We start from the raw sequence: 15,358 nt of genomic DNA on the forward strand, positions 1-15,358 counted from the left end.
GGAACACACAAATGATGACATAAAAGTTAGCATGAGAAAGATCAGTCATGAAGCGTGCAACATACACTGTCATGCCTTAGCGAAAGATGTTGCTGAGAACCCTAGAAAATTCTGATCCTATTTAAAATCACTAGGCAGGTTGAAGGCTCCTATCCATCCAATCACTGCGTCTGGTGCGACAATAGGAGAGAACAAAATGAAAGTTGAAATTTTAAAATTCACATTTAAGAAATTATTCACACAGGAGAATTATACAAATACATCATTGTCTGACCATCACTCAGACGCCCTTATGGAGGATATAGTAATAGGCATCCCTGGCATAAACAAGCAACTGCAAGAGTTGCAAACAAATAAGTCACCAGGTCCAGATGGAATCCCAATTTGATTTTGCAGAGAGTACTCTAGGGCACTTAGGTTGCATTTATGTGAATCTCTCACCCAGCACAAAGTCCCAGGTGACTGGAATAAAGTGCAGGTGACTCACATGTGTAAGAAAGGTAAAATAATAGACGCACAAAATTACAGACCACTATCCTTAATATCAACCTACTGCAGAATTCTTGAGTATATTCTGAGTTCAAATACAATAAATTTCTTTGAGATGGAACAGCTACTGCCCAAAAATCAGCATGGATTTAGAAATTATTGCTCTTGCAAAACTCAGTTTGTGCTTTTCTCACATGACATCCTACAAACTATGAATGAAGGGCAAACGGAAGATTCCATATTCCTACAGTTCCAGAAAGCATTTGACATGGTGTCCCACTGTAGATCATTAACAATGGTATGAGCATCTGGACTAGACTCCCAGACATGTGAGAACCTCGAAGAGTTTTTAAGTAATAGAAACCAGTATGCTGTCATTGATGGTAAGTGTTCATCAGAGACAAGGCTACTGTCAGGAGAGTCCCAGGGAAGTGTGTTGGGACTGCTCTTATTTTCTATATACATAAATGATCTGATGGAGATGGTGAGCAACAATCTGCAGCTGTTTGCTGATGGAGCTGTGGTGTACAGGACAATGTCACTGCTGAGTGACTGTAGGAGGATACAAGATGACTCAGACAAAATTTGTAGTTGGTGTGATGAATGGCAGCTGCTCCAAATGTACATCAATGTAAGTTAATGCAGACGAGTAGGAATGTTCAAATACAGTGCTGCCTGACAGTCACATCACTTAAATATCCAGATTAACATTGTGCAAAGATATAAAATGGAACAAGCACATAAGGATGGTAGTAGGACAGGCAAATGATTGACATTGGTTTATTGGAAGAATTTTAGAAAATTTGATTATCTTCTCATGGTTGGAATTCACAGTCATATAATATTTTTAGCTTTTGCAGAGTTACTTGAAATTGGCCCTAAGGCTGAAATTGCAAACGCAATAATAAATATTTCATACAGTCAATGGCGACTATGATGTCTTTTAAAAAAATTTTAGAAAAGTGTAGCTCACCTACAAAGGAGATCCTGTATAGGACACGCTAGTGTGACCCATTCTTGAGTACTGCTCAAGTGTATGATCCCCATCAAGTATGATTAGAAAAGAATATTGAAAAGCAAGCCGCTAGATCTGTCACGAATGTAAGACAAGAGAAACTGAGGCTTGTGTGCAGGCACGTACACAGTTGTTTTTCTCTCACTCTATTCAAGAGGAAAGGAAATGACTACTAGTGATATGAGACAGTCTCCGCCTGTCCACCATACAATGGCCTGACATGTATGTATGTAGATATAGATGTAGAAATGTTGGTGCTCTTCTTTTTTTCAAATTTCATTTCAATGTTTTGGAGTCAGTTCGAAAGATTTGATTGTAATCAGTGATTTGTAGTTTCTCTCATTCAATTTTTGGCAAACTAAGATAGGAAAATGGTGTGAAACATCACATCAAAAATTTTTGACATATAAAAAGATCAAAGTCCTCGTGATGTGATTTCCTTATTTTAGTGATTTTGAAGTTGTAATGAGATACTCATACAGTACTCAAGTAATTGTTTTTGGTTTCTAAATCCATGTTGTGATACAATGACATTAAAGAAAATCTTTGAATAAAGCTTTCCAGTCTGTTGTGTGACTGCTGGTTAGTGATACTCTTTCTGATTTTTTGTTTATTGTCAATATTTCAGCAATCATGGCCAAGAAAACCATCACAGCATTGATAACAGTGGAGATATTCTTTTTCTTCCAGTTTAAGGATCTCTTTGTATTACACCAACTAACAACAGATCACTATTTGGTTCTGTAGTTAATTTTTTTCCCCCACAGTATTAGGATTCAACATTCCATCCTTCACTCAGTTCATTATATTGAAGAACGAGATGAAGAAAGCAGTGGAGACTGCATCATGATAAGATTCCATCACAAAGTTTCTGGCCACTTGTTACTCAGCTGTGGTATAGTTGAGATATTACACAGGAATCACCATTGTACGTACTGAACTTGCTTCACCCACCACCACCACCACCACCACCAGTGACCTTATGGTACTGGTCACTTTTCCACTCAATTACCCATGTCTGCCCATCCTCACAAGCACATACTAGGCACAGTCTTGGGACAAGGTGTCAACATACGTTTTAGTCAAGGCTGAAAGCAGATGGCTGGCCAGTTACTGTAACAAGTTTTAGACATAATTGCCAACAATCAGCATTCCACTGACATCTGCTGTACACCAGTCACAACTAATGTCCATACTGCAAACCACTGAAATAGTAGTTGAACATCTGGAAAACAACAGGAGCTGGGTATCAGTGGAACCATTGCTGACTACTATATCACTTCTGGCAACAACATCAGTGGGACCTTACCAGCACTGAAGCTCTACCACTACAAAACACAAATCAAACATACCCAGCACTTACATGTGTTCTCCAGCGCCCAGCATGCAGTAGTCACTGGCGGAGACCGCAATGGTGACCTGAATCCCTCCCTCTAAAGCTCTAATACTGTCCAGGGTACTTCCACCCCAATGAGCCTATTAAAGGCAAGGAAGGATTTAAAATCATTGCCAGGCATCAAAATGGATACAAGGCTGATGTGGTTGGGAAGGTACCACAAGTGTATAGTACACAACCACATCTTCAGAGTGACCAGAATCAGATCCACTGGTCACCAATCTATGTTATAATACTGCTACACTCCAGGCACTGCCAACACTTAGTGTTAAATATACTATGGATAAATGTTTTCTCACTTGTTCCACTATGCCTATGGCTACAGATTTGGCTCTTTTTTTATCAGAGTTTAAAGTTGACAATATTATGAAAAGGATAGATTGCTATTCACCATATAGGAGAGATGTTGAGTCGCAAACAGGCACAACAAGAAGACTACTTAACACGTAACCTTTAGTAGTCTTTTTTTTTTTTTGTGCCTGTCTGAGACTTGACATCTTCACTATATGGCCATTATTCCATTCTGGATCTTTCATTGTTACAGTTTAAAGTTGGTTTGACACAACATGCTACAGTTGTATCTGGATCAGAATAACAAAGTAATTGAGAGCTAGTTATTTACAGCACAGATAAAATAGCAACAACCAGCAATCACAGAATGAGCTTGGTCATGCCTGCTATTCTGTTCACCATTGTCATTTCACTCTGTTGCCACAAGTGTCAGTTGCCACAGACAGGTGCAGATGACATTGTGATTTGGAACATAACAATTGATTTGTTCTCATTGTTTACATTGTTTATCTGTATGGTGTATTTGTTTTACACAGCAGAATGTCCCAAACTAGTTGTGAAGGTATGAAAAAAGGTAAGAGAGACTAATATCAACCTGGTAAGCAAACCCTACACTGCGCATTAACAGGTAGCATGTGATGTATCCAGAACAGAAATATCCAGCTGCTGCAACCAAATTGTGTGTGCAGATGATTCTGAACTGGCAACATTGCCCTTATTATGCTCTAACATCAATCACCTGCTTACTTTGATGTAGGTATTAGGGACACAAATTATCTTCATTCTCCTTAAGACGGGACAGCGCTTTGTATACAACATACTAAAAACCACTACTGTAGGCTATTGTTGCTGCTGCTGCAGTAGTCTTCAGTCCAAAGACTGCTTTGATGCAACTCTTCATTCTAGTCTATCCTATGCAAGTTTCTTCATATCTGGATACCAGTGCTTAAAAAGTGTATGTCACCACCAATATGTGGGCCTGGCATTCAGACAGACACTAAATTACTGCCAGTCAGTTTATTTTGTAATTACTAAAGTGTGTTGCCCTGCTTTTAAAATTTAAAACCTTCTCTACCCATTCTACCACAGCCATGTCTCCTGTCATTACAATTCAAGTATTTACTGGTATGATGATTTCAAATTTCTGATGCACAGTTACAAACAGAGATGGAATCTATTAAACCACTCTGGAATGTAATTCACACAATCAGGGGTCTGATTTACAGCAAAACATAAATAACACATAAAGTGTTAAGTTACACTTGAGTAGTACAGTAAACCTACCTGGGCCTATCGTGATGTTTCCTTCTATCCATTAATTCATACAATTTGCGCCTGTAGTCATCCACAGAAAGTTTCACATCATCACGGAGAGGTAGTAGAACATTACGTTTCAGTTTCGGTTCTCGATCTTTGTCATGAAACCTAGCAAACCAAAAATTATTTTACTCCCATACTTAAAAAAAAAAGATGTTTTTGGCTTATTTAATAATCCTCAAATGTTTGTGCAGCAGTTATTTGTTTCAAATACGTATAAAGTAAGTTTTCACAAAAAGTTAAAAAAAGCCTATTTTGAATCAACTGTGATATCCACCAAAAGAATAAATGTAACTGCATCCTGAAGAAACTTCCTCATATATAATGCAGCAAAATTAATTTTTCACAAAACTAAACTCATACCATTTTACCACTACTATAAATTATCTGTTTATGTGGATTTTGGGTTTGGTAAGTTGTAAATGCCTGAATATTTACAGAATATTATTTGCTTTTAAATGAGTAAATGACAAGAAATGATGAAACATAATGAAAAAGTAAAAAATAAAAAGAAAGAACGAAATGCAATGCCCCCATTGTTGACAATGACATCAGAATACAAGCTATGATGTGCTAGAAAATTAGGCATGGCATTTTAATGAAATCATCCAACCATTTGCACTTAAATAACTTGGAGAAATTGCACGAAACATAAGCCTGTTTAATGAAATCATCCAACCATTTGCGCTTAAATAACTTGGAGAAACTGCACGAAACATAAACCTGGATTATCTCACAGATTTTAATAGCATTCTGAATGTGAGTCCAGTTTCCTAGCCACTGTGCCACCTTACATGGTAAGAAGGAGACAGAAAATGTGAGTTGTACTAGTGCTGGAGCAAAGGGAAAGCAACATCAAATACTCATTTGAGAGTTACAGAACACACAAGAACGGATGTGGAAGGAGCTGTGGCCTAAAAACTGAGATGGAAATTCTTTAGTGTTAAGAATGAATTGTTGGTAATGAATAAGTAAAAACAAATACAAAATCAAAAGAAATTACATGATGTAAATAAAATTGGAAGACATATAAAGCCAAAAAATGGGATAAAACCAATGATACTTGAACAGCTTTCATAAGGAAAAAAGTCACAGTGGTATAAACTTTTCTTGAATTTCAAATAACAATGACCAGCAGTTAATGTGTAAAGAAAATCATTTAAACATAATTTTATTAAATTTTTAAATCTCTGTACATGGTGCTATGATTTTGTCTAATTCTGAGATCAACTGTAAAAGATTTTGTCAAATATGTGACTTTAGTTCACCAAATTGGACAAACTGTAACTGATTTTACTAAAAAATTAAGTTTTTATTATTAAATGACAAATTATTTTGTTCAGTGTTTTTGACTGCTTCGTGAAAGTAATTTTTATGAAATATTTAAGTTTACATCACTGAAGTGAAAAAAAAAAACACAAGAGAGAAATACATGAAAAATTATGATTTTAATCAAAGAGGCAAGTATGTGGTTAAAGTGACAGAGTGGGACTAATCTCTTTATAGAAGATTTGGAGGATAGTGTGCTCTAGTCAATGAAATTAAAACCTATGTGCTTTTGACGATATGTCAGTAACACCTTTGTAACCTCCCCATGGCACTGAATCGCTGGATGCATTTTTATAATATCTAAATTCTCCTCAGTCAAATATCAAGTTTATGATGAAGACAGAGAAAAATGGTGAAGTACTGTTCCTGGACATGTTGAGAAAAGAGGATGGTATACTGTGACATGCTGAGTACCATAAACATACACAAGTGGACTTATACTTACAGACCATCAGCTGTCACCATCCTGCACAATGAAGTAGGACACTTAGGGTATTGGTCCATAGAGCATAAGCCTCATCAGATCCAGACAACTTATCCATTTGGCTACGCCACCTCAGTACCATATTCTTACAGAATGGATACTCCAAACAGGAGATTCGCCATGCCTTACACCCAGCACAAGTTACACAAAGTGAGGAGTTGGAAGAAATCAGTCAATCAATCAATCAAAATGAAGAACAAATAGGAATGGTCATCTTGCCATACAATGGTGGTGTTTCTTTGAAAATCAGAAAACTACTGAAGAAATAGTTAAATGTTTCTTCTGTCTACCAATGAAACTCACAGCTCTTTTAAGCTCAGTGGAAGACAATCTTGGTTTTAAAAGGCCTGGTTTCTATAAAATTCCCTATGGCTGCAGGACATTGTACAATGGACTGATTGCTGCACTGTGGAAGATGGATGCATCAAATATTGACAACCAACAAGTCTGGACCAACCAGAGAAATCTGCAATGGCCAATCATTGTACTAGTATGGGGCACGATATGAACCACAAAAATATCTTGTTGATGTCTTCATACTGTAACAATATTCTCAAAGAAGAGGTGGAAATTCACTGTTCAACAAGTCTGCTGAACAGAGACACAGGATACCAGCTTAGGACACAGCATGGTATCCAGTTCTGTCTATGTTAAAATCACAGTCCATGTTAAAATTACGGTGATCACAAGGGACATTTGGCAAGGATTGGCACATGCCAGTGTGGACATGTATATCAGCATGTGGCTCCCTAGGCTGGCTGACAGCATTCCATGCACAGTATGACTAACAGCCTTTAGGTGTGTGCCAAAGCTTTGGTTCATCATCCAGCCGGTAACATAGTTGTCTCCTACTAACAAGCAACAAACTGTAGCTATTGGTCACTAAATCTGGCATATTTATGTCTGTGAGTTTTCTTCTTGGATTAGCATGAATAGGAGGTTTCAGTTACAGTTCAGCAATGTGTTCACCACACCTAATGATGTCAGTACGTTTCCCTGATGAAATAGACCGAGGACAGAGCGAAGTGACGCAGTGGTTAGCACACTGGAGTCACATTCAGGAGGACGACGGTTCAATCCCGCATCTGGCCATCCTGATTTAGGTTTTCCGTGATTTCACTAAATCGTTCCAGACAAATGCCAGGATGGTTCCTTTGAAAGGGCACGGCCGACTTCCTTCCCCATCCTTCCCTAATCCAATAAGACCGATGACCTCGCAGTTTGGTCTCTTCCCCCAAACAACCCAACCAACACCCCCCTCCCCCACTGCTGATGAAGTATTGTGGGAATTTCACAACAATGTCCATCATCTCGTCTGAGTATCATTTATACGACAATATTAATGTTTTTCTGAAAAAATGATGAAGGCAAAGGACATGAAAAATGTTAAATCACACTTCTTTGATTCGCTTTTGCAACTGAGAAGATCATTGTCCCCCAGAGATGGTTCCTATTTATCCTGGTGTCTGAGTGACTTACTGACTCTTCCTAATAATCTACCCTTCTTTCCTCTATGAGGAAGTATGTAACAGTTCCAAAAGCTTTTAAATAATTCTACTGGCATTACTTCACATCCTGAAGGTAAGTAATGAAAGTCATTCTGCCTGTTTTTAATTCTGTTTTATTATTACCAAAATCTGTCATTTATATCATAGCGCTTGTGTGGTTCATAAAGAGAAATCTTAACACACAATATAGAATAATTTAGTTGCAATTGGGTGAGCAGCATAGTCACTGGACTACAACTATGCCATGTAACTACTTCATGACACCTGAAATCAAGCTTGTAACTCTTACGTCCAGCCGACAACTGTGCAATATAGACAAGTACACTGATTGTAACCCACAGAATATGAATTTAATATGTTATATTTAACTCTTGAGAATGGCTACACACCCAAAACCACTTAGTAGTGAAAAATATGAAATAAAATGATAGTTTAACTCTACCAACAAAGTCAGTTGGCAGTTTGATAACATTCAAGACACAATATTGAAGTAACAATAGGCATAGATTCATAGAAAACTTTGAATTTTATAAGATAAGTACACATTAATAATATTAAGTAAACAGTAATAATAGTGATCCTTGGAGCAATAAATCTTTAAAACAGTGGGATTTATATATAATGAAATGGCTATTCCAAAATTTAATTAGTGGAACATCAACTGCTTCAAGCTATTATTAAATTACTATTGTGCATAAGTTACAAATGATTTGCAAGTACCTTAATACATAAGGATGTTCAAGGGCCTGCTCTGCAGTCAGTCTTTTATCTGGATTGAAAACTACCAGTCTGCAAACAAGATCTACAGCATCTGGGGATGAATTGCTCAACAATTCACGTAAGCTCTTATGTGGCCCTGGGGGTGGTTTCTGAAGAAGTGAACTGCCATAACCAGCAAAAATTGATTTCAAGTCTGCAACACAAATATTAGCCCAGTTTTAGAAAAAAAGGTGCTCTCTCAGCAGTATAGATGAAATTCATGAAAGACAGATCATACTGACAAACAATAATTTTTTACACAGATGACAATATGTATATGAAGGACATGATGTGCAGTTATGTTGATGCATGATATACGTATAAAAGTAATCCAAATTCACATCACACTTTGGTGAAAATGCAGAGAACTAAATTGCAGGTTGAAATTAAAATCATCATTACCTCATACTAAGAAGATATCAAGATATTACTGCCCAGTAAGTTCCATTGACTTCCACCTAATAATGACAGACTCTATCATTAGGACATTTCATTTCATTTCATTATTTACTGTGTGATATGTATATATTTCTGATTTGCCACTTTTCTGAGTGTTTGGCATTGTTATACTTCCAAAATAGCTTGTGGAGTACCCACTGCTCCTCAGAACACTTTCCAATTGTTGTATTTTGCATCTGAAATGTTGTGGCTCACATATTCATCTTCCTCACATTACAAGCATATTAATCATGCCTCGTAGATTAGGCAAAGGACAATGGTAGCTTCCAAAATTCTCAAATACACACATTTATTTGCATTGAAAAGCAATGATATTTGGGGTGATGTATTCAACTGAATCACAAACACTGATTTGTTACAAAAATAAGTTATACATCCAAAACACTTTTACCGGTAACTTATGAAAATATGGTTTTGGAAGCATTCAAAAATTCTCAAAATTAGCCTTTTTCTCATGTAACTGTACAATGAAATTAGAGAACAATTGTTTTGAATGAGGATAGGTCTACTGTTCTCAAAAATTTTAAAAGAGCATAATTAAGTTTAAGGCTATAATACATAATAACAGAACAGGTTCATCATGGCACTCACAAATGTATTGTGGTATATTTTGAAATTTTGAACAAATGGGTATTGATGTAATCAATTAAAGAAGTGACACAAATAACAAAATATGCAAACCTAAAACTTCAAATCAGCACACAAATCTTGTATATACACAAAGGGAAATCCCACAGTTGGCTTTTATATATAAATAAACATGTACATTGCATGGATTTTTCACTTAGCTGTTTCTGTGCACACTTCTACACTAGTGTGCTGAAGAACAACACTGCAGAATGAGTTCATCTTGGTCAAAATTGCTAAAATGTGCTGCATCAACAAAGTACAGCTTCTGCCTGTTGCAGCTAATATATAGGGTGAATATCCAACATCACAAAAACTTGTTACAATTAATCATGACAAAACTGGCTTCAAAGGTAGCACTTCATCAGTGCAAAGGATTTTAAAAGAGGTTGCTTTCAAATATGTTCAAAACAGAGTTTTTAATTGAAAGAAGTGACACAGGTGCAGCACAAACCACATCCCCTATAAATATGCATGAGATAAAAGAAAAGAGGTAGTTTAACCTCAATGAAACATAGGTGAACCAGAATCATTCCAGGAATACCTGCTGGAAAATGAGTGACAGTACTGGCAGTTTGAAAGTTCCCATAGCAAAAGGTTCTCAGATAATTATTCTGCATACTAGCTCATCTTCTAATTTTATTCCTCAGAGTAAACTTGTATTTAGGTGTAAGGAAAACAACAGTGCCTACCATTCAGACATGACACTTCCAGTTTCAAGGACTGGCTCACTGAACAATTCTTGCTTCAAAGTTGGTCATTGTAATGTACCATGCCAGTTATCATTTAGCTGTTACAGAGAGAACACCAATCATGAACACTAGGAAAGCAAATATTGTGCTCTGGCTTAAAAATAAAAGTATTCTGAACAGTATAAACCAGACTTGTGTTGAATTCCTCCAGCTGATTAATATATACAAGTCATGAGAGACACCATACAAACTTAACTTTCTTGCACATGAATGTGCTCACACAGTTTTGGTGCACTCACATATCACTGTCAGTACAGCCCAATGGAATTAATTTGGTCACAGGTTAAAGACTATATTGTAGGGAAAAAATCATTCAAGATAGCAGACAGTGAATGGCTCATGCATTAATCAATAGACAACATCCCTCATTCAGCATGGGTACACTGTGTGTGGTATACTGAAAAGCTTCAAGAAAAAGACTTTGGTAGGGGGGTGAAAATGCATGTAAGCCTTGAACCTACCATCAAAAATTCACCATCAGACTATATTAACAAGCAGACTTTGGTTTTCTTTAAAAAATGTGTTGGTCAACATATCACTTACATAGTCTGTCAGAACGTCTTAGCCTTTACTGATTTAGGGATTTGTATCCTATGGAGTATGCAAACCATACAGAGAGGAGACAAAAGTCAAAGGACACCTCCTAACATTGTGTCGGACCTCCTTTTGCCTGTCATAGTGCAGCAACTCAACTTGGCATAGACTCAACAGGTCGCTGGAAGTTTCTTGCAGAAGTATTGAGCCACACTACCTCTATAGCTCTCCGTGATTGCAAAAGTGTTGCTGGTGCAGGATATTGGGCACGAACTACTCTCTCGATTACATCACATACACATTCGATGGGCTTCATGTTGTTGATCTGGATGGGCAAATTGTTCACTTAAAGTGTCCAGAATATTCTTCAAACCAATCGCAAACACTTGTGGACTGGTGACATGGTGCATTGTCGTCCATAAAAATTCCATAGTTGCTTGGTAACATGAAGTCTATGAATGGCTGCAAATGGTCTCCAAGTAGTCAAACATAACCAGTTCCAGTTAATGATTGGTTCAATTGGACCAGAGAATCCATTACATTCTGTGTGAACACAGCCCACACCATTATGGATCCACCACCAGCTTGCACAGTGTCTTGTTGACAACTTGGTTTGATGGCTTCGTGGGGTCTGCGGCACAATCAAACTCTATTATCAGCTCTTAAACACTGAAATCAGGACTCATCTGACCATGCCATGGTTTTTTTTTTAGTCATTTCGGGTCCAACCGATATTGCCATAAGCCCAGGAGAGGCACTGTAGGCAATGTCATGCTGTTACCAAAGGCAATTGCATCAGTCATCTGCTGCCTTAGTCCATTAATTCCAAATTTCGCCACACTGTCCTAACAGATATGATTGTCGTATTGTCCAACATTGATTTATGCAGTTATTACATACAGTGTTGCTTGTCTCTTAGTACTGACAACCCTACACAAATTCTGCTGCTCTTGGTTGTTAAGTGAAGACTATCAGCTGCTGCACTTTCCATCATGAGAGGTTCCTGGAATGTTGTATTCTCAAGACACTCTTGAAGCTATGGATCTCAGAATAGGTGATTTCTGAAATGGAATATCCCATGCATCTAGCTCCAACTATCATTCTACATTCAAAGTCTGTTAATTCCCGTCGTGCAGTCACAATCATATCGGATACTTTTCACATTAATCACCTGAGTGGAAATGACAGCTCTGCCAATGCACTGTCCTTTTATACCTTGTGTATGCAATACTACCACCATCTGTATATGTGCATAATGCTATTCCATGACTTTTGTCACCTGAGTGCAATGTTCAACTTATTGCCCAAGGAGATATTAAGATTTTTCCAGCATACTGTATGCTCTAATAACTCACATGAATGTGACCAGATAAATTCATCAAAAACTCTGTGGTATTTTGATTAAGTAAACCCTGTTATTTTCTAGGCATGAATAAGAAAACACCTCAAAATGACAGGGAGGGTTATCAGTCAAGATATCAGTGGTTTTCAGTGTTATCAGTTACCATTCCCTCCAGTTTTTCACAGTAGGTGCTTGTTCAGTGCATCATAAATGCGGTCTCTCACTGTAATGTCTAACAAGTTAGTTTATAGTTGTAATGTCCATTAACAGCAAAAAATATAACAACATACTGGCCATTTACACAAGTCTGCAATAGTCTTTGCTACCAGTAATTCTTTTGATGCACAGTGGTTTACACTTAAATACTGAAAAACACATTCACACACATGCATTATACACATCTTTAAAAAATTCTGTGGAGTAGAATCAGTTGTCTTGCAAATATAATTATTTCAGATTTTGTCTGAAGTTCATTTTGTTGTCTATTACATTGTAAATCACAATAAATGTCAATTATTACAACCAATTCTGATGCCTCTGTCATTAGACAACTATCATCAAGAAAAACTGTACTTGATGTCTTATAAATCTTTGCCAGCTGTTCTTACCTTTTGACATCACATTAGCTATAGCTGTGGAGCAGTAGCCTCAATATTGTTAAGGTGTGAAGCAGCTACTCCTGCCTTCCAACATCACATGACTATAGCTGCAGAGCAGTCGATGCAATGTTGTCATGACGTTAAAGTAAGATTTATTTCATGCAGACGATGGATCAAAACCAGTTTTAAATTTATTAGTTCCCCTTATAGATTTGAATGTACAACAAAGTGTACCTGACTGTCATCCTCAGCAGCACAGGTCGGCAACACAGAGTTCGTTTGCCTGCTCTCTGCCACCACACATGTGCAGACCACATCCTTTCCACGCTTCCTTATCAGTATGCCTCTATGTGCAAAAGTACCTTCCTATGTGATGCGGGTTACAGTGGAGCATGAGTGGCCTTATACTCTTAGTTAACGACTCGCATTATGTGTACATATACTGAGTATGTATTTTTTCACTAACAGGGTCAGTTTGGCATTTACTTCAGTGGAAACAAGGACTAGCCACTGATTTTGTACAATCAGGACAACGATAACTGGCCAATCAAATCTCCAATAGGTCTCCCAACACTTCACCACCTTCCAGGTGCTTAATCCAGAGCAATAGAATGCTGGTTTTCTTGCTTGAAATATAAGTAATGCTGGTTTTCTTGCTTGGAATATAAGTATGCTTTAAATGAGGCCAAAAAACAACCTCGTCAGCATTGAGTCATCAAAAAATAAATACAAAAAAAGCATGGACTATAATAAACTCAGTGGCCAAAAGCAAGCAGAAAGCTGAAGTAGAAATTTCAGCAGATGAACTTAATAACTACTGTATAAAATCTGGTAACCAAATTAGGGAAAACATTGGGAGGCCGCGAGAAACTGTAGCTGATCTCATTCAATATCATAATGTAGACTACACCCTGAAAGATAAATTCCTTTTAACAGAGGTCACACCAGATGTTGTTTTAACTATTGTAAATAATTTTAGGCCCTCTGATAGTGAAGACATATGTGGTATTTCTCATAATATGTTAAAAAAGATAATTGGACCCATAGTATATTGTCTTACTAAATGTATAAACAGATGTCTAATTGAAGGAGTATTCCCAGATGTATTAAAATTATCCAGGTTAGTGCCCATTTACAAGAAAGGAGACAAAAATTGCCCATCTAGCTATCACCCAATATCTCTGACACCTATTTTATCTAAAGGTTTGGAATCCAACATCAACTCCCAGTTGTGTGATTCTCTGACATGTAATTGCGATACAGTTTGGCTTTAGGAAGGGCAAATCCACAGTCCATGCCATTGGCTCCCTGATTAAAAAAGTGCTTAATGATTATGAAGGCAAAAATTTTGCTCAGGCTACCTTTTGTGCTCTTAGCAAAGCCTTCAACTGTGTGGAGCATATTTCACTTCTCAACAATCTAGTTTATTATGGAATCACAAACAGTGAAGTTGACAACATTTTCGAATCTTTCCTCAGCAACTGCAAACAAATTGTTTGTATTGGTAAACAGAGATCACAGCTAGCTGAAGTTAAGTGCGGTGTGCCACAAGGCTCAGTATTAGGACCTCTGCTATTTATCCTAATGACAAACGATCTACCATTTTACATAAATACTCACTCCATTCTCTATGCAGATGATACCACTTTTTTCAATATCAGCTCAGACATGGATATGCTCCAAACTGTGGCAAATGACACAATATCATAAGCATCAGTCTGGTTTAGAGCTAATGGGTTCCTGCTTAATGAGAGTAAAACTCAAAAGACTGTATTTAGTTTAAGAGATCTCCCAGTAACAGGCTTCATGGATAGTGTTAAGTTCTTAGGTTTTGTTATAGATAGTAAATTGACTTGGGAGTCACATATTAAATAAATTAGTGCAAGGCTGTCTAGAGTGGGGTATTTGTTAAGGAATTTAAAAAAACCATGTACCTGCGGCCTATGTAAGATCAGCCTACTTTGCTTTTTTTTTCCAAGCATTATATCTTATGGGCTTTCAATATGGGGCAATAGCTCACACCTTCAGTACATTTTGGTACTTCAGAAGATAGTAATTCGAATGATCACAAACAGTGATAAACTGGCCCACTGCAAACCACTGTTTATCAACTTAAAAATATTAACTGTTATAAACATATATATTTACACTGCCCTACTGCATATAAAGACCAACTTATCAGAATACCAGCGTAGAAGAGAGGTATACTCTCATGGAACCAGAAATAGTAGCCATCTTGACATACCTTACTACAGATTATCCAAGTCACTGAACAGCTACGAATTGGTGGGTATGAAGATGTTTAACAAACTGTCACTAGAATGGGTAGAAGCTCCATTTGATTTATTTAAAGACAAATTATTCAGTTGGTTAGCTGCAAATCCTTGCTACTCACTTCAGGAATTTTATGACTGTAAAATATCATAGTTGTACCCGTTTGGAGAGTACAGCATAATT

At 37.2% G+C, this 15,358-nt stretch overlaps 1 protein-coding gene across 3 annotated transcripts in view; it reads right to left on the reverse strand.

The window, feature by feature from the left end:
- LOC126194811 (mitogen-activated protein kinase 15-like) overlaps positions 1–15,358 on the reverse strand; it is a 196,133-nt gene that overhangs the window by 60,252 nt on the left and 120,523 nt on the right. For 2 of the 3 annotated variants that reach the window (XM_049933128.1, XM_049933126.1), the window contains 2 exons: positions 8,550–8,742; positions 4,476–4,616 (listed from right to left, as the gene is read on the reverse strand). In XM_049933128.1, the coding sequence (XP_049789085.1) occupies positions 4,476–4,616; positions 8,550–8,742 (334 nt within the window). The remainder of the gene's footprint in view (positions 1–4,475; positions 4,617–8,549; positions 8,743–15,358) is intronic. The other variant, XM_049933127.1, reaches the window with a different exon arrangement.

The sequence above is a fragment of the Schistocerca nitens genome, chromosome 7, assembly GCF_023898315.1.
Source record: "Schistocerca nitens isolate TAMUIC-IGC-003100 chromosome 7, iqSchNite1.1, whole genome shotgun sequence".
NCBI lineage: Eukaryota > Metazoa > Arthropoda > Insecta > Orthoptera > Acrididae > Schistocerca > Schistocerca nitens.